Genomic DNA, 25640 nt, shown 5'->3' with positions numbered 1-25640 from the left:
GAATTTGGTATGAACGGAGCGACGATCAAAATGTTTACAAAGACCCGGACACGGAACCTCTTTTTCACAATACACGAGATGGATATGTACGAGTACCCGAGATTTCGACTCAAGATCCGGACGATCAAAATGTTTACAAAGACTCGAACACGGAACCTCTTTTTACGATACAAGAGACGGACATGTATGTATCCCGTCACACGGATTAAACAATGGAACTACAACCCCTACTGTCGAGCTCTTAACTTATAGCTGAAAACGCAATGCTCATCCATCAATTGGCGCTATTAGTCGCGGAGTGACCGACTTTTTCTACCCAATTTTGCATGCCTTGGGTTGTTCTTTTATGTCTTTCTCCTTCGCATGCGTGGACTCCATCGATGTAGACTTCCAAAATAGGCCAAGTTGGTAGTCGCTGAGGTAGGAAGATTAGGAAATAATATAAAAAGTGATCACATCCCTGTGCATCTTCTTCTCTAATTTGGCTAGCCGATTCAATGACTTAGAAGAGAGAGATGAGCAAACCCCAAAAGAAAAAGGATTACTACTACGGAAAATTCCAAACCAGTACACATGTGATAAATTTACTCCAAATTATTTTTTTACCATAAAAAATCCCAAAATAATATATTTGTAATAAATTTACACAAAACCGATACATCTGTAACAAATTTACATTCCGTTAGTTTTCGTTAAATCTAACAGTTAAATTATTGAGTTGGATAGCACATGGCAGTTCACGAATGTACCAGTTTGAGGTTTTTACGCTATGTTTGTCACGAGTATATTAATTTGGGATTTTCATGGTATTAACTCAATTTAACGAAGGGTAAATTTATCACGTATGTATCAATTTTCGCAATCAAAAAATTTAATTTATGATAAATTTATCACGGATGTATTAATTTGGAATTTTTTGTGATAAAAAAATAATCTAAGATAAATTTATTACAAATATACCAATTTAGAATTTTTTGTAATTAAAAAAATAATTTAAAATAAATTTATCGTAAATATATCAATTTGAAATTTTTCGAAATACTAACCCAAAGAAAAAAGGGTCTTCGCAATTCGATAACGAGCAGCTAATTTTACGAACTGCTCAAGTGTGAATTTGAGCAGTCAAGCTTCTACATCTTTCCAGCCAACTCGAGGGTGGTCGAACCAAATATGGAACCTTCAAGCACCCGCCAAAGGTCAAAAATTTTCTCTGGAACATGAGCCATAATGCACTTCCCACTAGAGAAAACCTGTTAAGGCGCAAGATAATAACACAGCCTCAGTGCCATTTCTGCAGTACAGAAGTTGAGACTTTGGAACACCTACTTCTCCTTAATTTGCCCATGGACAGATGATACCAATTTGAGAATCCCAGCTCGAGGAATACAGCGCATGGACAAATGGCTTCAAGATCTACCATGTCGGCAAAGACCCTCACCTCTCTTGGAGAACACCGCAGCTTCCCTCTGGTTCATTTGGAAAGCTCGGAACGAACTGATTGGAGATTGGAGACCCTCGAATCAGCAGCAGAAGCAATGATCAGTAGCTACAGAAGATGGAACACCCAGAAAGCTCGAATCTTGGAAGCAAACCAAGCTCGCCTGCGAAGTAACCGAAGCGCGAAGAGGATTTGAGGCTCTGAGGGCACACGTCGATGCGTCAATCACGGCGGGATCCATGGAGGGAGCAGTAGCTTTGCTTGAAGAAAGATAAGGTCGCGTGGGAGGCTGAAGCTATCTTGGTGGAGGCCCAACCCAGTTGTCCTTACATGATCAGTTGACAGTGGGTCACTGTAGAAGATCAGAAAACCAAGTTCCTGATTATGTAGCCAAGGCATGTCGTATGAAATTTGCTGCCCCATCTGTGATTATCAAAACCCCCGCCCCCAACCCCTATGGTTGCGTTTGGTCATCGGAATTTCTGGTTAGGATAGGATTGGATAGGATAGGATAGGATAAGAAATCTAGGGATTTGGCCATATCCTATCCATCATTTGGTGAACTACGGATTTAAAGTCGGATATTCTCATATCCTATCATATCCTCGCATTTGGTAGAAACGTATATCAATATAAAGGACGTATATGTCCTACGTGATACTCATGAAATATTCCGATCTTATTACTATAAAAATAATGTTTTCATACACAAAAAAAAAAAACTTGAAAATATATACATTTTATTAGATTTTCAAACCTCTTTGCAAAAAAAATAAATAAATAAAATGAAAATAGAAACAAATGAGACAAGAAAGTTAGCTTTTATATGATGGATAAGAGAAATCCTATCCGACCTTATCCTACCCCCTCCCCTAGGATTTTTTTATCCGGGTTATATCCCCCCAATATCCGACATTATACTATCCTGGACACCTACCAAACACGGGATATGATAAAATATATCCTATCTCAAATTTTATACGGACGATCAAACGTAGCCTATGGGATTTATTTTGTTTGGATGCCCCGTCTTTGAGCTTGCTTTCTTAGAACTTTACGAAGTTTGAATAAAGTATCATTTCGACCAAAGAGAAAAAAAAAAGTTGGGAATTTGAGCATTTTGGAAAGAGCCCATTATTTTAATAGGACAGGCGTAGCAGGCCATGAAAGAAAACTGGGCCTTTCCTTCCCTTCCTGTTTAGACCACCCACCATCTGTCACCTCATCTCATCAACCAGTAGCTGGAGTGGGGCTAAACTGAAAATGACTGCAAAAAAAAATCATCATGTCAAAGTTTTTTTTTTTTTTTTTAACTTTTTTAAAGGGATTTTTTTTAATTAAAAATCCATTTAAGGGAATAAAATTTTAAAAAAAATCCAGACCAAACTTTCCTGCCGTCCAAAAAAGGGCGTAGCTCCTGTCCAAGGCTCAAAATTGATTGCTGCCTGATTGGTGATATGTCTGACCCTTTGGAAAGTCAATTTGGGCGGGCCTCCAACTTTACTTTAGGCCAAACCCCACATTCTGTTCGCACGTATTCATCTGATTGCCTATGTTTCACCGACACGGCATGCGACACAAGACACGATACGACGATACTTGATTTCTCAAAAAATTAAAAATTTTGACACGTTGGGACACGTTATATATTAAATGTATAACTTTTTATATATGCATGATAAATTATCATGTATATGTAAAAATATCGACGGTGAGTTTCTTTTTCTTCTATCGACGGAAAGTGTCGGAGTATTGGAGAATGTCCAACACGTCGCTATACGGAGGCTTCCGAAGAGTATCTGTGTAACATAGCCGATTACCTTGTTCAACTCGTGTGTGTATATATATATCCGGAAGAACACTTCGAAATTACATGAATGACGCTTATTAACGAGATTCACTGTGAGACATTGGGTAAAAATCTATGCTCAACCTCATCCCATTGAACCTGCCCAAAAAACATTGGTGTACAAGATTTTAATACGTTTATTTATCTTTGTTTTTTTTCTTTTTTACTTCTTCTTTTAAGATAGAGCATCGCGTGCATGAAGAATGCGGATAAGGACGTCCTTCTTGCAATGACAGTGAACCATAGAGCTCTTTGGGGACAGGACAATAAGAAGGCCCCATCCTCACCAAAAATTATGAAAAATCACACAAAAAAAATCGTTAATATATTAAAATTATGTTAATTCAGTCATAAATCTTCTTTTTTACGTATCAATCAAGTCCTTTTGTCCAACATGGTTATTATCATTATTGTCATTATTATTGGAGTTTTGCTCATATCCGTGATGTCAATTTCACAGCCTTACATTTTTGAATTGAAAAATCTCAATGACAGCTCATTCCAATGATTGAAAATTTAGAGATGATGATGACCATTGTTTCCCATTAAAACCCAAATTTCCAATTAATTTTTGTGAATAGGGGCTTCCAACATGACAAGTTCCAGGTTACTTGCGATTTCTTTTTCCCTTTTTTTTTTCCTTGTCTCCCTCCCAATAATTTCTGGATGGTTGGACGAGCCTATATCGATTTTCAAATTTTTTTAAGCTGTTTCATATATTTATATGTATATGTATATGTATATAGTCGAGCCTCTATCGATTTAATTGAAATTAAAGCTTTATCTATAAGGTGTTGTAGGCTATTGCTTGAGTAAGGTGCAAGTTGTTGATCCTTAAGCAACTAATTTTCCAACCAAAATGTGTTAGCATATAACATCCACATACGTTGAATCGTACACTAGGAAAAAGGCGTAGCGACCCAAGCAGTTCGTCACTAATCCGAACTCATTAAATACTAATTTACTCATAAGCAGGTGAGGATTTTTGGGTCATCGCAAAGGGTTAGAAAGTCCTCATCATGGCACTGTAATAATATACTAAGTGAATAGCATTGTGCATATTAAGATGTGCTTATTTCATGAAAAATAAATAATTTGAACAATATTTTCCTAAAAACGATAAAGCTTGTATTGTCTACCAAAATGGATGATCAAGAAATATTTTTCATCATCCACGAGATTTTTGAGACATAAATTATTCTCAATAGTGAAAATATTTTTCATTGACTAATTATTTCAACAATATAAGTGATTGGCTTTAGGAAAATATACTTCAAATCATACATTTTCCACAAAGCAAATGGAGTCTAAATGAATTTGCTTGATGTGACATCAAAAATCAAGTTAGGCATAACTAGGAAGTACGGATAGTTTCTAAGGGCCTCCGTCTTGTGTCGGACATCAACATGCGACTAACATGTGGCCAAAGGTGTCGGACATCTAACACGTAGCCGGCGCTCCGAACAGGACACCGACACGAGAATCCAGCATCTCGACACACTATTTTGACACGCACGGGTCAATTTTGATCATTTTCAACAAATAGGGGTAAAAAATATAGATCTATCGAAAACATATATACTTAAGTCATATATCCAACTACCCTAAAATTAATATACCCAGGCAGTCCTAAAAAATCTAATCCGAATCCCTAAAAGAAGAAAAAGAAACTCACCGCTGATATTTTTATATATCCATGATACAACGTGTCCTAATGTGTCGAAATTCTATATATATTTTTTTTAGAGATAACACGTCAAGATATTGTGTCGCATGTCGCGTGTCGATGCTACTTAGGGCACAACATCTAGATGGGCCTCCTCCTCTATTACTGATTAATTAATTATTGATCACATAAACCATAAAAAAAAAGTTTAATTAACTCCATATTTGGGTGGTCTAACTTAGACCCTTAGATAATGGGACAAATAAGATATTATCTATGCGCATTATTGCTTCTTGATAATCTTTTTCAAGAACCGACAAAAGAAGTCGTGGACATTTCCAACTCTCACTTAAATAAAGCAGCGTGATATCTCTCATCTGCAAAGGTGACCTTTTTGAAAATGATTGGACGATCAAATGAAATTAAAAAAGAAGAAGAAGTTAGAGTCTGGGAGAATATGCTTTTGGGGAGGTAACATAAGCTATACCAAGAAAGGCCACCCAAGGACTAAAACATCTTATAGTAATCTCTATATTAGTCCAATAGGATTAACACATCTTATAGTAATCTCAATATTATATACCATAATCTCCGGCTTCTGTAGAGAGAGAGAGAGAGAGAGAGAGAGAGAGAATTATCGGGATGGTGGCCAGTTCTGACCCAACACGAGAAGCAATGATGCGAGCATAACAGAGATGGAATTGAGTCCAAACATGAATTTGTGCAGAAATGTTAACAAAAAAAAAGGAAGAAGAGATAAATCACTTCAAATTCTAACTTATGATTCCGCGTGAGGCTGAGGAAATTTTCGTAAAAATATTAATTCGCGGCGAATCGAAATGGTAAATTCTCCTGCATTTGAAGGGTTGACATCGAGAGGTAAATAAGAAGTAAATTTGACCTTTTTAATGTAATTTAAAAAGGCTGGGATTATTAGGAAAATTAATAAATAGATATATATAAATTAACGAATTAGGTGCGCCCCCCTGCCCTGCCCTGCCCCCACCATCATGTCGTTGTGCATTGAAGCTTGAAATTAAAAAAAAAAAAAAAGAATAAAAAAGAAGAAGAATAAAAGCTAAAACCAAAAAATAATTAAAAAAATAAATATAATATGCTATTAAATTTCATCATCACCATCATCGCCATCATCGTTTTGAGCTGTGCTTCTTCGTCTCCTTTGTTCTCCACCTTTACTCAACCCGAAGCAAAGCAACCCTTCTCCCTCTCTCTCTCTGCTCTGTAGACTTTGAAGAAGAAAGGCATGCCGATTTCAGTGATCGAGCGGCGGTTTCTTGAGGAATTCTATTAGCTCCGATTTCATCGTATCCGATACATATCGACTCTCTCTTGTCCGGAGAGAAGCCGTGATCGGCTCTCTCCGATCAAGCTACTGTCTTTTTTTTTTTTACCCTCAGTTGCCTGAGAATCTCTCGGTGATATTGAGCTTCGGCTTCGCAGCTTCAGACACACTGAGGCTCTCTCTTCTCTCTGTGTGTCTGAGGAATTAATTCATCGTACATGTTCTTGCTGGAGCTATAACGGCAGGTTCGGAGAGCGACGGACTTGGCCGTCTTTGGGTCGATTCGCGCTGATTATTTTGAAAGTTCTGGAATTTCTTTTGTGGGTTTGATCGAGCGATCCAAGAATGTTGGGTTGCGAGTGTATTTGCTGGGAAGATGTCTCCGAATTCTATCCTCTGGAGCCAGAGCCCTTCTCTCTGCCTTCGCCTCTTCCCAACTGGCCTCAAGGTGTGTTTTTTTTTCCTTTTCTTTTCTTGTTTTTCTCCTTGAATTTGCTCACAAAGTGAAGAGCAATTCCATCTTTTCCGGATTCAAACGTCGTCTTAGATTTTGGGTGTTGTTTGTTGGATTCATGCTTTTGATGTGTTTTAGATCGGGGTGATTGATTAAGAAGTTTCGTTTTAGTTGCTCAAGAGTAGTTCTCTTTCGTTCACGCTTTTTGTTTTATTCATTTATTTTAGTATTTCTGGGCAATGCCATTGAGGTTTTCAGTGATCTGGTCTGTGTTGGATATTGGAATATTCGCCAAATGTTCTCTCTCTTCCCTTTATCTGACACACGAACAATCACACACGTGTGTTATAGATGTATGTGTTTCCTGGTGAGGGAAGTGTGTGCTAGATCTGAGAATTCTGCTGAAAGGAAGTAGCAAATTTGGCTATCCAGTTGAACACTGGATTGAATGTGAATGGGGTTTAGTTGCTGAATTCTCTCTCCGTTTTAATCTGATAGTCCCTGCAAGTCGTCCTGTAATAAAATTGGCATGCTGTGAGACAGATTCACTGCTTTTAAAATGGTACTCACCATTGGCGAAAGCTAGGATCTTGGAAGGAGCTGTCAGGTTTCAATCGGACAAAATTCTAAACGCCTTATTTCATTGTCATGCTAAAAAATCTGTTCTTCCCCCCAGTGGAAGTATGAATATTGAAGCATGGAGGTTGAGAAATCTTTTGTTCCTGTTACTACTATTGCAACTTATAATCTGATTGAAGGCTTCCCAGACCTTCTGTCCTTTTCCGAGAAGTTGTGGTCCTGCTTCATATTCTACTTGCATCTTTAAATTGATTGCGATCTTTGTAGGCAACGCTTTCGGTGCTGGAACTATACGACTGGGCGAAATTGAAGTAGTTAAAATCACAGAGTTTGAGAGAGTCTGGTGCTGCAGCCTGCTGCGTGCGAAGATGCATGGAGTCACTTTTTATAGACCTTTGGGAATACCAGATGGATTCTGTTGTCTTGGTTACTACTGCCAGCCTAATGACAAGCCGTTGAGAGGCTATGTTCTTGTGGCTCGGGAAACCATTGACCACGACAGTTGTTGGGATCATAGCCATGTCACTGCTCTAAGTTCCCCAGCCATGAAAAGGCCGCTCAACTACAAACTAATATGGAAGGCCGACTCAGATCAAAATGGTTCTGGATATTTTTGGCTACCAAATGCACCCTTGGGTTATAGAGCCATGGGCATTCTTGTTACTGACAATCAGGATGAGCCTGACATTGATGAAATCAGATGCGTGCGAGAAGATCTCACAGAGGATTGCGAGCCTTGCAACCTGATGTTTAACGTGCAACCAAAGAATGCCCAATACCCATTTCGTATATGGGCCACGCGGCCTTGCAAGCGGGGAATGTGGGGAACTGGTGTTTCTGTTGGTACATTCTTCTGTGATTCATTCTTCGATATAGAGGAACAGCTAGATATAGCCTGCTTGAAGAATGTCGATTGCTCATTGCATGCGATGCCAAATTTAGACCAGATCCATGCACTAATAAGGCATTACGGGCCCACTGTTTTCTTCCATCCTGATGAGGTTTATATGCCTTCATCTGTACAATGGTTCTTCAAGAACGGAGCGCTCTTATATGAATATGGAAAAGATCAAGGGGAACCAATCAAGTATGATGGTTCGAATTTGCCTCGTGGAGGGTGTAATGATGGGGAGTTCTGGATAGATTTGCCAGATGAGGAGGCGGCAAGAAATCGTGTCCAGGATGGAGACCTGGAGAGCGCAGAGCTCTATGTACATGTTAAACCAGCACTCGGAGGTACATTTACCGATATCGTGATGTGGGTCTTTTGCCCTTTCAATGGACCTGCAACCCTGAAAATAGGCTTGATGACTGTTCCAATGACCAGGATAGGGCAGCATGTGGGCGACTGGGAGCATTTCACTCTCCGTGTGAGCAACTTTACTGGAGAATTGTGGAGTGCATATTTCTCCCAGCACAGTGGCGGTGGATGGGTCAATGCTTCTGACTTGGAATACATTGAGGGGAATAGGCCAATGGTTTTCTCTTCTAAATGTGGTCATGCGAGTTTCCCGCACCCTGGGACCTATCTCCAAGGATCGTCCAAGCTGGGAATAGGAGCGAGAAACGATTGCGCTCGAAGCGAGTTCTATGTAGATTCAAGCAAGAAGTATCAGATCATTGCAGCTGAGTATCTTGGTGATGGTGTGGTAAACGAACCTTGTTGGCTACACTACATGAGGGAGTGGGGTCCGACCATCACATACGACTCGAGATCTGAAGTCGATAAGATAATAAATCTGCTCCCTTTCTTTGTGAGGTTCTCTGTGGAAAACCTCTTTGACTTGTTTCCGACAGAGCTTTACGGCGAGGAGGGGCCAACAGGACCCAAAGAGAAAAATAACTGGTTGGGAGATGAGAGGGACTAAGCTTGACGATAATTAAATTGTTCTGTTGTCATATACAAGAGGAAGTGGTTCCAGCGCGGTCAGCTCTGAAGAACTAGCTCGTTAGATCATGCTCATGGATCAGAGCGGCGAGTTAAGAAAGCGAGTTTGTGTACCCTTGTGAAGGAATCATTTTTCAGTCTTGTTCGAAGGAATGCCACTCAAAGATGCTACTCAGTCGTGATGCAACTGCAGTCATGCTTTTGAGAGAGAGAGAGAGAGAGAGAGAGAGAGAGAGAGAGTGTGTGTGTTGTTATTAGAAAGGAGGGTATGTGCCTGCCATGATGTAGAGATTGCAGTCATCAAATGAAAATTCAATTCCCCAATTTCTCTGGTAAAGCTCCCTCGGGTTTAACAGAGAGCTCTAGAAATATAACTTTTCTTATAGTGCTGATATTGGGAAGTTCGAATTTGCATCCATATGGAAAAGTTGCTTTCAATTATGACCATTTTGCTGCTCTTCCCTCCGATCGACAGCTTTGGAGCTGCATGATAACACTTCTGCTTTTGAATTTCTCTGTCAAAAGTCAATATGACGGGAAAATCCGTTTGGTAAAAACCTTGTCGAAGTAGAAATTTATTTGGTAAAAAAATTGACTTTTAGTAGGATTTTTAACTTCTGGTAAGGTTTTTGGCCGATTTTGAAAAGTAAAAAATTTTTACTTCTACGCTTTAGAATCACTTTTTCGACCACACCGACCTCCGCTTGCCCACCTCCGCCGGCCGGCCACCGACCGCTTGTCGCCGGCTGTTGAAGGTTTTGTTAATAATGTTTCAAAAGTAGAAATTTTTAATCGTTACCAAACAAATTTCTCCGATCGAAGTCAATCCTGGAGCAAAAGTAGAAAAATCAACTTCTATTTTTGAGGAGAAGTAGAGAAATCAACTTTTGATCAGAAGTCGATTTCTAGTAGAGAAGTGTTACCATGTGCGACTTTTGGAGCTGTTACCACCACCTTCTAAAATTGTACTTATTTCAACCAAAAGGATTCTGACCAAAAAAAAAAAAAAAACTAAAGGAAAAGGATTAGATAGTAATTGGTGTTAAGCGAAATACGTAAAATTGGATGTCCTGGTTGCGGTTCACAAAACAATACGGACGTGGGCGAATCGCCATAAATGGGACTGTCATTCAGCTCTTTCTGGCATACTCGCGCAGGATCCAAATGGCATCGCTCAAAAAAAAAAAAAAAAAATTTATGTGCGACAGTCAAACGATGGGCAAATAAGAGACATTGGGTAATAGTAAGTTTTGACATTCCTCCTTCTCACACAATGAAAACCCATATAAAAAGATGGTGGTCTACATTATGACGAACCATACTGATAAAAAATTTCCAATAGTGTTGTCATCTGTTTATCCCACAGAATCCAACGAGATGGATGATCTACCTATCCTTTACAAAAGGCCCACTCCCGTACCGTACACAGATCTCGAATGAGAGACAATTTACAAATTAGCCCTCTTCTGTAATTTCCCGTAACCAAAAAAAAGAATCCTGCATATTCGGCAGGATGTCGGCAGCTGATATCTACAAATACTGCTGCAACTCTGCTGAAACCGACAGCTACTTAAATTTAAATTCGGGCATAGAAGTTAACAACTCAAGATAATGCCATCATCTGGCCTGTTTACAATCCCTGTCCAATGCTTCCCTGCTTATTTCCTGTGCACACTCTCCACATACGGTGCTGCAGCCAATTTTTGTGCCCTGACTTCTAAGGGTCAGCAAATGGGAAAGATTAGTGCATTTTCGTTGCACAATGTGACTCCTTATACTACCTTTGTTTGGTGATAACCCAGTGGTCTCGCTGGTAGAAGATGGCACACGAGCTGCGACCGGCTTGTCAGTTGCAAAAGCATCCCCAACAGGAACACGCTGCACTTCCTCCCATTCCAATGTTTTCTGATAAACCTCCCAAGCCCTATCTTGCTCCTCCTTGGTAAGTTTCTCATCTTCATTCTCTTGTAGAAGGGTCTCATGTTCATGGTAATTGGTAATCCACCTAAAAGAAGGTGATTTATCTAAATTAAACCTACGCTGTCATGTATCATAAACCTGAATGATTATCAAATCCGTAAAGAACTCAGAAGACAGGCACCCATCAAAGTTCTCAGCAAGATTATAGTCTACCTTGGGTGATGCTTGCCAAGTAAACTATTTATTATTTTGTCGGAGAAGCAGCTCCCACAGGAAGAAGACCTCTGCTTCAATGAATCTCCCACTGGGTAGGCCGTACCCAACTTGCTAGCATCCCCAGCTTCTTGACACAGCTCAGCCGACACTTCCGGATTATCGTCATCGCCAAATTCGAAAAGATGTAACATCTCTTCTTTGGATATAGTCCTATGTACTTGCTGTCTATCCACCACCCTTGCAGCTAGGCCCTCCTTTGTTACCTTCATGCAGCATTCAGATCAATTAGTTTCCACAGAGAAAACTGGATATATATATATATATATATATATATATATATGTAGAGAGAGAGAGAGAGAGAGAGAGAGAGAGAGAGAGTATTTTCCTCTACCTGACGCTTGTAGATTTTTTCTTCCATGGTACCCTGTGCCATCAATCGATAGGCAAAAACAGGCTTTGTTTGGCCATATCTGCAGGGATGAAAATTATAGATGACTAACAGATATGTGATTAAAGAATGCAGTGATAAAACAAGAACATGCACCTCCAAGCTCGATATATAGCCTGAAGATCGTATGTGGGATTCCATGAACCATCAACGATAACGACACGGTTAGCAGCATGCAGATTAATCCCCAGAGATCCTGCTCTCGTTGAAATCAAAGTGCATTTCACCCTTCTATTCTGGGGTTCATTAAACCTCTCCACCAACTTTTGCCTTTCCGAGCTCTCTGTTCTTCCGTCAAGCCTGTTGGAAAAGCAAAATTGGTGCTCTTGGTTGTTATGTTGAATAAATCCCGTGCAAATTTTGAGACATTATTTTGCAATCCCTTCCAGAATCAAATCAGAAAACTTAATCCAAGAAAAATTCTAGCAATTCCATTCCAGCAAATGTCATCCTACTTAATGTATCTCACTACTGAATAAGGAAAGGACACTGAATATGAGCTGTACTAATGAACTTGGGTGGAGGGAGAGAGCGAGGAAAGGTGGAAATGCTAGATTGGCCAAAATTACTGACATTTTTGTATCCCCACAGAACTTGACGTTTGGTTGGAGTAGTAACACAATGACCACTTATCGTTTTTCTCTCAAAGAGTAGCCTGTACTCTAATAGATGCTCTTTAAAGTACGTTCACAAGCAACATGAAGACTGTTTTATACACTTTAACATCCTCCAAAAGACCACATTTCATAGCTCTGCTGCCTCTGTTGGTAACATGAGTTTGTATTTGTGTGACATTAAAGGCGACTCAAAATAAAAAAGTCTTTGACCACCAATTGTACTATAAAGACATTGGAACTTCCATGAAATGAAAACATAAATATACAACTGACGTCAGTTCCTCCTGTACAACAATTGAGTAAATACCATGAGATAACGACAACAACATTAACTATTGCCTGCTGATGGACCCCTGCATACCATTTTATAAAATAAAAATAAAGAGTACCAACCTGTACCAATCTTTTCCCTTTTTCCAGAACTTGCCACATTTATCCTGTCTAGGTAACTTTGAAAGATAGAATTCAATAAGATCAAGAGTCGGAATACTCTGGCTAAAAACCAACGCCTTATCACCAACATCAGAGCTCATAATTAAAATGTCCAGCAGTAGAACCATTTTGCCACTATAACCAAGCTCTTTAAAATCATTTTCTCGGAGAAGATCATTCCACCAGTCCTGCAAAGATTACAATAAGACATGCAAACAAACATCACACAAATTTGTAATTTATTAGTAAAAGCTGAACATATGAAAAAGAGCCATTAACGTCATTGATTTTTCACAATACAGAGAAAGGTACAAATGGGTGTATAAGTGAAACCCAATGGAAAATGACTTACATAAAAGCTCTTACACGCCTTCTAACAGTAGGCACACCAATGGCTTTCAGAACTAAGAGACAAAAATGTGCTGTTTAAAATGAGCCGTCGGAACCATCTGTTGAACTATACCTTACATAGAAAGCCATTCTGAACTTTTCCACCGAGCAAATCGTCTCCACTATTTGCTTTCCCTATTACAGGAAGAAGTAATCAGTAATCAAATAGGAAACAGCGAACTTTCTTTTAATCTTAAAGAAGAAGAGTAATCGCTATACTACAAAATGAGAAATTTCCTTTCAACACAATTTCCAACAAAACAGCAAATGCAAATTACACACAAATCATACTGCCAAAGCAACTATTCTTAAGCTTAATCATCCAAAAGCAGGAGAGGGAGAGAGTAGGGTAAGCGGGCAATAAGTTAACTGCCATCATGGCTAGGCTTCAGATATAGAAACTTACAAAAATATAATCCGTTAATTGATCCTGCTCTCATATTTTTCATCAGTTCAATATAAAGGGCTAGAAGTACATTTGGTGGAATACATTCTCACGGATTATGTGACACACTAGCTATTCAGCTCAATTCGATGCATTGATACACAAGGAATCTACATTATCCTCATCCAGCGTCCTCAATTAATTACCTCGTTTATAATATGAAATGTGGCTATCAAATTCACCACATACCGTCACTCAAAGAGGTAAAAAAGAAAGGGTCTACCTCCATTGGCTATGTTGTATTCTATATTTTCATCGCTAGAGCTGTCATCTCCAAAATTCTCCGTAGTCTCTTCATGTCTCACATGTTCACGGTCTTCTTTCTTCAGTTGCAATATACCTGGATGGTTCCATATCTACTACAGAGGGTAAGCATACAAAACAAAACATAGAGTAGAATGCGTCGAAAGTAATGAAACAGCAGAGAGAGAGAGGAAGGGAGGGAGGGAGGGAACATGAAAGTCGTACGGCAGTGAAAAAAGGTCATATATGTTCTCAGTGTCCAACATACATTTACACAGCATGAAATTCAGGAGCATTTTTCTATGAGTTTCAGAGGGGTTGCAAACCACGGTGCAATGGTGAGGTTGCTCAATTTAGACCTAGCCACCAAAACAGCCCCAGCAAAAAAGAGATGAGATACAAAATAATCTCTCCCACCCACAAAATACAAAAGGATTTTGCCCTAGCAGCCTTTCAATGTTTGTTCTAACTGATGATAAGAAATTTAGCAAGACAACAAAATCCTTAAATAAGGTACCTGAGCCAAGGCCTGGTATCCTGCAAAAAAACTTCTCTTTGGCATCTTTTCATCATAGAGCTTGCCAGTCGTAAAGCCATGCACATCCAGGAACCTTCTGTATAATTTCCGTTGCAAAGAAGAAAGCTTAACAGCGATGACGAAAACAGTTTTAGGTGGCAAATCCTTCTTCACCACATTCATGTCCATTCTCTGGACAAAACCTTTCAATTGTTCGTACAGAATATGAGATCGCTGATTCATTATTTTCACATCCTCGGAGGTCGAATTGGTGTGTTGACCGTTCACTATAGGATTTTGGAAGCTGAAATGAACAGGAAGTAATTACTACGCTTTTAGGAGGCATGAATAGGATATGACAATTATTTATGAGAAACCCTACCGATTCCTAAATTCATGGCTGCTCCCAAGAAAACCTTCTCTCACAAAATCAACCATCTGTCAAATACAATATCAGTATAAATCTCATCCATCTTTACTCACATTGCACAAAATATCTGCAGCACTTTTTTTTGGTACAACTTACACAATAATATTCCATTAGATTATTCTGCAGTGGTGACCCAGTCAAAGCAATCCGTCTCTGGCATTTAATTTGTTTTAAGGCTTGGGTTGTATCAGCTTGAGTATTCTTAATGATATGGGCTTCATCACAAATGAGAATATCAGGTCCATCCTGAAAAATAAACGAAGAAATGATCATATCAGAATAAACCCATGAAGCGTGTCCATGCGCGCACGTATGCACACATATGCAGGAGTAGGACCCGATTAAGAGTATTAGTAACCCCCCAAAAAAAAAAATCAGTCATTTAACTACCTGCAGAGCACAAATGATATCTCTAGCCGCGTTCCTGTCCTTTACATTTTTACCAAAAGATAAGTTCCGGAAAGCAGTGTAGCTTATCAAAAAGACACCACCTTTAGCCCTCCATTTTGCAAGCAATTCAGCTCTTCTCTCTCTGGAAGTCAAACAGCAAAATCAATATCTTCACACACGAAAAACAAAAGCGCACAAGATTTTTTCATAATTTAAAGAGAGTGAAAGCCCATCAGCAAAAAGAGATCAATAAACCCAGAAAAGAGCTCAATTACCAGATTGTTACCCAAATAAAGACTTATTTATTTCATTCATTGATCTCAAAAGTATGGTGCAAGTTAATCACATCAAAACAAAAGGAAACAGAGTTATTTTGTTGGATCATTCCAGAAACTTTTCAGCTGTCAAATAGTTTGCGGCTCCTAAAAAAAAACATAAATCGAAGTAGAAAATTTAACAAATGACTCTCGGGAGATATGAGTGTTAACGCTAGAGCACCATGGATTTACGATGCTAGTGCTTATCAGCGAGAACAAGTCTACAACATCAGAAATCTCCTTTGACTATAATTTCGTATTCGTAATGACCTTTCAATTATTTCTTCTCCAGTTTAAGGATCCAAATAGTACTGGCCACCTTTTCCTGTTTTACCAGTTTACTAAAAAGAGTTGCTCTGCATGAGCTACCTTCAAAAGAGCAACACTAATACTGTATCATCCTTTCAAACTAATTAAAGCAAGAACTAATGTACACTTAATGAGCACTAATACAGAATAGACTGGGCAATAATACAGAACAGACAAGGATATATCAACAAAATATGAACAACTTTAGCAAGAGAAGATAATGAAGACAGTAGAATTTCACCCATTTTTTTAATCTAAAAAGGGAAGTAATATAACTCTTCGGACTTTAGAGCTACTGGAAAATAACAGGACCTTATGGTAAGTGAGACGTATGACTACTCTCGAGATCCAAGTTTGACTTATTTGGGAAAATTGAAAATCAAGCATACGAAAATTCACCATAAGGATTTTGAAAATTATAAAACTTTAACAGTGATAAGCCTCATATTTATAGACATTTGCCAGCACAAACTTCCATTAGAGCTTCTATCTAAATCATGCCATGCATAGAACACATTTCGTGTCAAAACTAATAACAATTTCAATTTCACTAAAACTACAAAGCACTTTCCTGTAGCAATAACACTCTTCTTTTACCTAACTAAAATGAAACAACCAACTTTATATGTAGCTTCAAATGGTAAAACAGTTCCTCCGTCCAAGGGGATTGGCTCCACTAGAAATCTATCACGAAATCCAAACTGCACCTTGGTCTAAATAACAAAGAAATGTAATTTTACCTTGATACATCTTCCAGCATATAGACTCGAAGAGGCTTAAATTCGGAAGGAGTCCACTTAACAAACTCACGCCGCCAATTATGGAGAACGTTTACAGGCGTCACAATAAGAGCAGTTTTGAGTCCCAACTCAACAACTCTCATAGCAGTGTAAAGAAATGCTATGACCTGATATAAAAAAAAGACAAAACAGCAAAAGTGAATTAAATAAACAACCACGGGCATCAAAGTCGGAAACTGAACTACATGATAATACGCTGTGCAAGCAGAAGTTCAAAGTGGATAATGACTAGATTCCTAAACTCCAAAATCAGGAAAAATTTCTCGCATGCAAAAGTAACATGGGCACAACAATCTAATCGAATCAGATAATTAAGAATTTCTGAAATATCCGCATTGAAGGTAATAAATAATATCTACAGTTCAAAGAAAAAAGACAAATGTCCTTTAATCATCAGAGATTATTAATGTAAGCTTAAAGCTTCTCTCTCACCTTTTCCCACATTGCCCTAGGATTTTGTGCAATATTATTCACTCAAAAATTGGGTCAACTGGATGAGAGGCAGGATCATTTATAGGGACAAAAAAGATGTGGGGCCTCCTTCCACACATTTAGAGAAAAGAAACATTCTTCCTAGGGTGATAGAAAGTTGTGGTCAGTCAACAATCTCATCAAGGAATAGAGATCAGAAAACAATACCTGAAATGTTTTACCAAGGCCCATGGTGTGAGCTAGGATGCAACCGAGGCCTTTATCCCCAGACCTTACTCTTCTAATTGACTGTACAATATTTTCCCAAATAAACCTAATCCCTGCAACCTGCAGCAGGGGGAGAAAAGGTAAACAATAAGGAAGATTGAACTGAGAGTGAATCAACAAAAACAAACATGAAAGACCAATATAACAACTGCGATCGACATTCCTATAGTGATGCTAGAAAATTAAAATAACCGAGCTGAAGTAATTCTGCCAGACTTCCCAAAACAAGATCCAGCGATATCTTTCTGTCCAACAAATCCAAACATCCAACAATTTCTTTTCCCAGTTTGTCATCCTAAGCCATCTATCCATGAAAAGTAACAGAGCTTGTAATAACTGGCATCAAAGGATATGCACATATTAAAGTTTAGCGATACTAAGGCAGGTTGGAGGAGAAACTGCCCAATCTAAGTAATTAATGTCACATACCTTAATGGCTAACAAATTAGCCACAGATAAGTTTATTGGGCATAGAAGGCACAATCAAAATGCATTGGAAGTGTCTCCATTTATGTAGGGAGGCAATTATCGTCAAAAGAAGAAAGAGTACCTGATGCGCTTTCAACTTTGATGAAATGCTTGGTGGAATCCTCACAGCTTCTTCACTCTTTTCTCTCACCACATTCACTATGTAACCACCGGAGGCGTCACCAAGCATGTCAATAGCAGCACCCTCTGACAAGCTAAACGAACGACTTGGAGAATTCGACATATTGGATTTGGCAGAAAATTGAACTTGCAAAGACCTCAAACGTTCTTGACGTTCCTGCAAGCATAATATTACGTCATAAGCAATGCCATACTTACGACTCAATTTCAGAAGACAACTCCACCAAACAAGAGATACCTTCTCTATTGCAATTTTCCTCTTGGTTTCTTCACCAAGTTCAGCATCATCAAGTATTCTGCGAATTTTCTTTTTACGCTTTCTCCTTGACCTAAACAAAGAAGAAAAAGTTTGAGGAGTAATGCCTTCTTCATATACTGAACTCACATTTCATTGCTAGCATGTAGAATCAATTGCGAGACAAAGCACCCACCTCTCCTATTTTTACTTTCCTTATCATCATATAAGAAATTATGCTAACGGCTATTGTTGAAGTATTATCCCACATCGCTTGACAATGGGTCTTAAATGCTCTTTATATTCATGTGGTCTCCAACCACCTATCGGCTTAAGCTTTTAGGTTGGACTTTCTAACATGGTATTAGAGTCGATGCTATCCCTTTCGCGATGTATATGATCAAAATTCTACGTGAATGTGCATAATCAAAATTCCACGTCCCACTCGTAATTTGGCTTGCACATAAGAGGTAGTGTTGAAGTATTATCCCACATCGCTTGACAATGGGTCATAAATGCTCTTTATATTCATGTCGTCTTCCACCACCTATCGCCTTAAGCTTTTAGGTTTGACTTTCGAACGATTATCAATCAATTATCAGCGCAAGTCACACTGAAGGTGATTGATACATTATTTTCACAGTACCAGAAGCTTAAGTTGATAGTGTGTTATCAAACATATAGTGTCGTTGTGGCATATATCACCTATCACAACAAACTAGTCCCATATGATACTCATGTATCAAGCACACAAATAAAAAAGTGCGTTTGGGATGTTCCAATCGATAATCCTATTTATTATGGCAAAGTACTTTAACGTGGAAGACATTTCTCTCAATCCTCTCTCAATATGTTTGCGCTCTACCATTCGTTAATGTCGTGAACTGGCACTCTCTTATCATAGAAGGCGACATAGACAAACAATGACAAAGATGATAAGCATCTTAATTCAAACTCCTAATCTTGCCGAACTACAACAGGAGGAACAATAGAGAATTGTGTAAAACTACAGAAATACATTATACTTAGTTAAATGGAAAATAAAGAAGAAAAAGATATAGACTGCATTCAGAAGCAAAGGAAAAAATTAATTTGTATCGGATAGTCACCATTAAATAATAAATGCTTGATGAATAGTATATAGAAGCTATCTAGAAGAAAAAAATCCCCATAAGATTTCACAACGCAAAAGAAAGACTGGAAATATTTAATGTCCTGTATGAAAGTCCCTAAAGTGAAAATCCCCATCACCTGATTGGAATATTGATGTCTGCATCTGAAGTATCAGAACCACTACCAGAGCTAGAAACCACTGAAACCCCAGATTTAATGGCTTCATCCAATTCCAACTTCATTTTGTGCAAGACACTTGGAGAGCAACAGAAGCAGTTCCAGCCAAAGGCCTGGACCTTGGACATGTATTCTTCACCAAAGTTCCTTTTAATGCAACTGGCGCAAAATAACGTTTTGCAAGATCTACAACTTAATAAGTCACTGCTTCGTCCACACCATTCACAATAACACTCGGAGCAATCAGTGTCCTGCAAAGTTTTGTTTGAATTATCATACAACAAGATTAATCGATTGATAACAGAATCAGACATAACAATTATTACAATTTGCGAAAAAGTTCACCTGAGAACTGGTGCAAACACAGAAAGCAATCAATTCAGACCAAATCGCGCTCACTTTTATACTAGACATGAAGATTGATAAAATCACGGACCATATTAACATTTCTTTTCGAAATTTATAAAATGATACAAGAGAATTAATAAGGTTTTTTCTTGTGCTCCCTTTTCCAAGGCTAAAGCTTCATGGCATTAACATTTCCATATGGAAGAGAAAAATACTTATGAGGGAAGCATCAAAATGAAGAAAATACAAACACTCAAATTTTTGCACCCATCAAAGCAATATATCTAGAATCGACTATGTCCATACCTTCACACGCATCTTTTCTTCCACCATATGTTTACAACTATTGCAAATGATCACTTTCAGCAGAGGGTGTGCATGCACCTCACCAGCCACTTTACCACAAGCTGTGCAATGTAATTTCCCATTAGAGGAGTCAGCAACGTCCCCTGAATCCTTTGAAACAGATTGCTCATTTTTAGCAACACAACGGAGTGAATCATCTACCAACTGGGCTTCATCATCACTGTCTATGATGACTGTCCGACTCCTCTTCTTACTAATGTTTATCTCCTCATTGGAATTAGGGAAAGCAGTCTCCGAAAGCAATGAAGTCAAGCCATTAGCTATTTGCCTTCCCTTGTCTGGATTATCAATTGCACGACCTTCAAGCATATCACTGTTCGAATTCTGAACAGTAACACCATAATCAGCAACCATTTCACCATTTTCACATGCTGTCTTGTTCAACACATTTTGAACATCTGAGTTTGCATCTTGATCAGTCATATATTCTTTCTGAACAGTCTTCCATGCCAGAATGGACAAAAGAAGAAGAAATAGCATTAAGATTTACCATAACACAACAATCAACTGATATATCAACTGAGTAACATATCTAGGCTTGTATTTAATTTCGATTTTCCTTTTCTTTTCTTTTCCATGTTATCCCCTTTTTGTTTTGAAGGCACAACAAGGGGAAGAAGATTGACTAACTTCAAGCTCAAACAAAAGCCCAAAGAGCCTGCACGCAACAGGTCATTCCCACATAAGACAATATTTGGTAGATACTACGCTACGCTCCTTATTCTTTACTGCAATCATCTATGATTTCCACAATTACTACCAGCAATTCAATGCAATTAAAATGTAAATTAGTCATTTTAGAATGATTTTTGTTGTTCATCGGACAAGAAAGATAAATGGAACATATAGAGATCAAAGATGACAAGAAATTTGGAATATGAAAGGAAAGTATATTGGGAAACCCTACCTTCTTGCATCTCCTCCTGTGTCTCTTTTGCTTCAAGTGATGTTGAAGCTTCCTGTCAAGATCCGCATCCTCCTCCTCCTTCACCTGTCAAGGTGTGAATGTAAGAAACAAGCTCAACCAAGTGAGAGCACATGTTTGCCCTGGGACAAAACTTTGATGTTAAAAAGTACTCCTATTTGAACTTTTTTAAAACTTTAATAAGTCCAACTTCTGGACAAAAAGGCTAACTTCTTGCTAGTGATTACAACTAAATAAATCTCGGCTCGTAGTACACTTGGTAGAATCATCTTGAGAAAAATGTAGCCAGATAGCATGTAATATCACTTGACTTATACCAGAAACACGCTGCAGCAACTCCAAATGTCTATAAATGATTGTTAAAATGCTTCAAGAAGTTTAAGCTACACTTTAAATGATTAATACAAGGTAAAAACATGTTTCCTTCCGGGAGAAAATGAAGATTACAAGTTTGAGAAATGACAGACAGAATAATAAAAGAAAACCTTTCTGAAGTTCTGCTTTTGTTCTTCAGAAAGAACTAGTTCTCTTTCATTTGCTATTGCATCTACAACAAATGGATCACTGGAACTGCCATCAATGTCGGCAATCTCCTCAACCTAAAGCAAATAAAGTATCTCAAGAATCAGACAAATAAAACTGGTGATTTAACACAACACTAAGATAATCCCATGAAGTTTTTGCCTAGTAGAAACTAGGCACAACTGCATATGCCTTATAACAAATTTTAAAACAAAAATAATAGCCAATAAAAGAAACCAAAACAAAAACCAGAAGCAGTTGTGGCGAAAGTAACATGATCATAATCAATAAACACCATTTGAGTGCTATGTAACCTCATCAACACCAGGAAACTTTATTCCCAACTGGGCTGCTTGCTGCGGAGTGCTTGCCAAATAAACAGACGCCCAGTTCTTGCTACCAAATGAAGTAGCATCATCAGATGAACCATCGGTGAACATCTTATTAAAAGTGCCCCAGTCAACTGTAGATTCACTCCCGACACTATCTTTGATTTCATCACTAACAAGCTTTTTCTGCAGAAATCCACTAGCCCCCTCCTCCAGTACCCTACCATGTCGCCTGAACTCACACATCAGAAAGCAGAATCACTTTGAGATCAGTAATGAGACAATACAATAAACTGTTGGGAGGGAGCGGAGTGGTTTGAACAACCTCCTTATAGGCCTAACTGTCTGAAGGTGCTTCTCGGCCTCAACTACTGTCTCCGTAATTTCACTGGTAACCTGTGAACCAACCCAATGAGCCCTCTTTTTCCATGCTTCAGTGCAACAACTATTGGGAGCCTGACTCTCAATCCATTTGAACAGACTTGGTAACTCAACACCAGCACCATCAAGTAGTTCCTGTTCAGAAATAAAGCAATAAGAGGAAGTTGAGAAGATATAAGAGTGTTTTCCGGACAAGCAATCACATAAGCAAGCTACCACTGGAGATGCATCTATTCTAGTGTTTGAAGGTTCGCTCTTGGCTTAGAGCTTCTACTGAATCCAAACATTCACCAAAAAGTCAACAAGTAATAACAAAGGCTCCAAAAGAGGTTCCATGTCCATTTACACAAATTAATGGCAGGAAGCACACTATAAGTCCCCATGTCAAACAACTGGAAAAGCATGTATCCAGAAAATACAAGACATTGAAACAGGAGGCCTCTTGAATTTAGTCCAAAATGACCAAAAATGGCACCTTGAAAAAAACACGGCAGGTATGAATGGAAACAAAAAATCCACGAAAGTAGAAACATCACAGACCAAATTAAACATCCAAGGAGTGGAGGTGGGTCAGCATGTCAACAATTTCACATTAAAAATTTGAGAAGACAAATCAAGGACAGGGATTTGTGGGAGACAGAAAAGCATTTCAACAATTTGGACAATTCTTCGGAGCCAAGATAGAATACCGTCCACCGAGATTAGACTAAGGTCACTGACATAAAAAATCTATATTGTTTCTTAATATCCATCAAACAACAAGGCTCTATTCTACTTGGGTGTATGCATTTGCAATCTGCACTATACAATGCACAATGACAAACATCTAAAAGAAAGGCTAGCAGTTGCGAAACGTAGCAAGGATCCAAATTTCTTTAATTGCCAGAGGGTGTGATACCAGTAAGTGAATACTCTCGGTCTCAAGCTCATCAAGTTGAGCTTCCCACTCTTCCCTATAAGTATCCAATTCATCTGCAACAGCCTTCTCCAACTGTTAAAGGAGAAAAAAAGTTCAGGTAGTTACCAAGATAAACTTTGCAGACAAAGTGCGCAATCCAAGAGCAAAGACTCACATCATCCCCATCATAAGTTTGAGCCAGCTCTGCCCTAACTTCATCCTCCAATCTGGCAAGCGATTCCTTTTCAAGTGCTTCCTGGGCCTCTGCAGCCTAAAATGAGAATGAGAGACAACCAGCTAAAAAATCAACCAGAATAAAGCTTGCAATGTCAAAATAAGAAAGATATGAAGAACTGATACCTTGCTTTCAACTTCTATATACTCGTTAACAAGTTCCTCTGTTTCCTGTTCAGTCAAAGGCTTTTGAAAGAAAAAGACATCCCAATTATAATACTATCGAACGTGGCTCGTTCACAAAAGGAAAAAAGTTTCTCCAACGAAAGAAGCAGTCCAAGCAACTTGCCTCAGGATGTAAGTTAACATCTTGTTCTGATGCTGATGATTCATCATCATCTGTGCCAATAAAAGAATCGCTAGAAGAAATCTCAATATCTTCAACTTCATCTTCTTTTTTCTCCATTTTTTAAAGTCTAAAACAAATTAAAGAATTTCATGAGACGGTCTTCTTTTCTGAAGGAACTGAATTTGATATAACAAAATCAGAGTATACTGCTTAAATCTGTCTGCAATATCCCAAATTAGATGAGTAGCATAAGCCAATCAAGTTCTGGTCTAATGATCATTATTCAGTGTATCAAAAAATTAATAGAGATCCTTTTAGCAATCCCCCGAGATGACTTACTAGCTCCATAGCCTAACAATAACGAAGTCCATAATGCAGTCATGAGAACTATGGCAGCCTAGATTTCAAAACATAAACGGCAGAGACATGGAGATTCAGACATAAAGTGCAGAGGAAAGCGGGGTATTGAACAAACACTCACTGTACTTTCCCCAAATAACAGAATAACAAAGACCTCAATTAGTTCCATTGATTTTTTTCATTAAAATTGGTACATCTTTGAGAAAGCCTACTATTCTAAAAGTTCATATATAAGGAATCTCAGAAAAAAAAATTATAAGAAAAATGAATTAATGGACAGACATGTACATTTTTCCAAATATTTGAGCCATTCAGTGCTCCACACAAATTATTCACAACAAGCCAAGCACCAAAAAAAAAAAAAAAAACGGATTTCTAATGTCATGAAGCCATATCTACATGAACACACACAAATTAACCCCTATACAGAAGAATACAGCACCGCAGCCACATGCCTAATGTGGTCCGAAGTGGTGGTGCTATTCTAAAGTGAACCATCTTAAGGTGATGTTTGCTTGGGAAAGCAAACACTAACTTCCAGTATACATAATAGAGTAAATAACTATTCAGGCCATCCCATCATCTCCGAAAACTGGACAGATTAGTTTCCCAATACTGTCCCCAGTCATTCCCAGAGTTTAAAACGGGTACGGTGAACAATGCCAGCAATTGTTTGATCCAGCATATCCAGCAGCGACAACTTCCCTTAGGAGTCGCCGAAACAAAAAAAGAACACGCCCGGCACGGAACACAACCGCCGGATCACCTTCACCTAAATTCATAGTCAATAGAACCGACACGCCAAACCAAAACATCCAGTTTTCCAGCAGATGCAGTGGGAAATCCGCACTCGCGCACATCATGCTCGAAGACAATGTAATCCCCAAAATTCACAATTCCATTTACATCACCTCACCTTTATTTCCACAACTCCGCGATACCGAACCACGTGCTTTCAATGGCAACGAGCGGAAACGAGCAGGAAGCTGTTAGCTAGCAGCAGCACCGGACATGGAGTTGCGGAGTCGCCCCCTCCCAGAGAGAAAGCGGAGAGAAACGCGGACCGGAGCTCTCGACGCGCGACCGTAGCAGTTCGCTTTCTACCCCGCGTAAGCGGCAATGGGAGCTGAGACGAACGCGCCGGCGAAGAAGGCTAGGGCTCGTCGGACGGCTAGCGAATCGGAGCAGAGGAGGGTAAATTCTTTTGTGGTTTTCTGACAATATGAGGAGAAATTTTTTTTTTTTTTTGGGTCCAAATGTGAGGAGAAATGAAACGGTGACAATGGTAGAAATTCGCCAAAAAGTTATTCGGCACTTTTTCTTTTTTTATTTCTCTTTCATTTTGCGTGAACTTGAAGTTTTTGGAATTTGGGGATTTCTTTCTCGCTCTTTTTTTTTGTCCGAACGGGGATTTCATTAAATTTCGAAAATAAATATAATAAAGAGAATTTATATGTGGATTCACTTTTCCTTTTAACGCGGTCGGAGTATTGTGAATCGCTAG

General features: G+C 38.7%; 2 protein-coding genes across 3 annotated transcripts; one reads left to right on the top strand and one right to left on the bottom strand.

The window, feature by feature from the left end:
- Positions 1-6086: 6086 nt before the first annotated feature.
- LOC115726009 lies at positions 6087-9558 on the top strand. The gene is made up of 2 exons (XM_030655712.2): positions 6087-6704; positions 7557-9558. The coding sequence occupies exons 1-2, from the start codon at positions 6602-6604 to the stop codon at positions 9155-9157; spliced, it is 1704 nt and encodes a 567-aa protein (XP_030511572.1). The 5' UTR covers positions 6087-6601; the 3' UTR covers positions 9158-9558.
- A 919-nt stretch (positions 9559-10477) lies between these two features.
- Positions 10478-25357, bottom strand: LOC115726007 (protein CHROMATIN REMODELING 20). Of its 2 annotated transcripts, none has more exons than XM_048270991.1 (26): positions 25053-25357; positions 23776-23903; positions 23614-23675; positions 23429-23524; positions 23254-23346; positions 22300-22490; positions 21960-22206; positions 21609-21722; positions 21106-21189; positions 20139-20639; positions 19446-19735; positions 18198-18288; positions 17901-18116; positions 17291-17410; positions 16592-16758; positions 15226-15367; positions 14932-15081; positions 14788-14843; positions 14406-14709; positions 13869-14001; positions 13274-13335; positions 12772-12998; positions 11858-12061; positions 11705-11783; positions 11311-11576; positions 10478-11182 (listed from the first exon to the last, which is right to left on the bottom strand). In XM_048270991.1, the coding sequence occupies exons 2-26, from the start codon at positions 23891-23893 to the stop codon at positions 10795-10797; spliced, it is 4401 nt and encodes a 1466-aa protein (XP_048126948.1). In that variant the 5' UTR covers positions 23894-23903; positions 25053-25357; the 3' UTR covers positions 10478-10794. The 2 variants fall into 2 exon arrangements, with proteins under 2 accessions (XP_048126948.1, XP_030511569.1); XM_030655709.2 differs by having other exon boundaries at positions 20139-20522.
- Positions 25358-25640: the final 283 nt, after the last annotated feature.

This window comes from Rhodamnia argentea, chromosome 1 (genome assembly GCF_020921035.1).
Source record: "Rhodamnia argentea isolate NSW1041297 chromosome 1, ASM2092103v1, whole genome shotgun sequence".
NCBI lineage: Eukaryota > Viridiplantae > Streptophyta > Magnoliopsida > Myrtales > Myrtaceae > Rhodamnia > Rhodamnia argentea.
This window is presented reverse-complemented; position numbering and strand designations above follow the sequence as displayed.

Bases quoted from the DNA above. Each gene is read 5' to 3' on its own strand.
- LOC115726009 (XM_030655712.2), top strand. From the start codon at position 6,602: ATGTTGGGTTGCGAGTGTATTTGCTGGGAAGATGTCTCCGAATTCTAT. The intron at 6,705-7,556 runs GTGTGTTTTTTT...CGATCTTTGTAG, and splicing joins TCTTCCCAACTGGCCTCAAG to GCAACGCTTTCGGTGCTGGA.
- LOC115726007 (XM_048270991.1), bottom strand. From the start codon at position 23,893: ATGGAGAAAAAAGAAGATGAAGTTGAAGATATTGAGATTTCTTCTAGC. The intron at 22,491-23,253 runs GTATCACACCCT...ATTTCTGAACAG, and splicing joins CCGAGAGTATTCACTTACTG to GAACTACTTGATGGTGCTGG. The intron at 22,207-22,299 runs GTTGTTCAAACC...GTGTGAGTTCAG, and splicing joins ACAGTTAGGCCTATAAGGAG to GCGACATGGTAGGGTACTGG.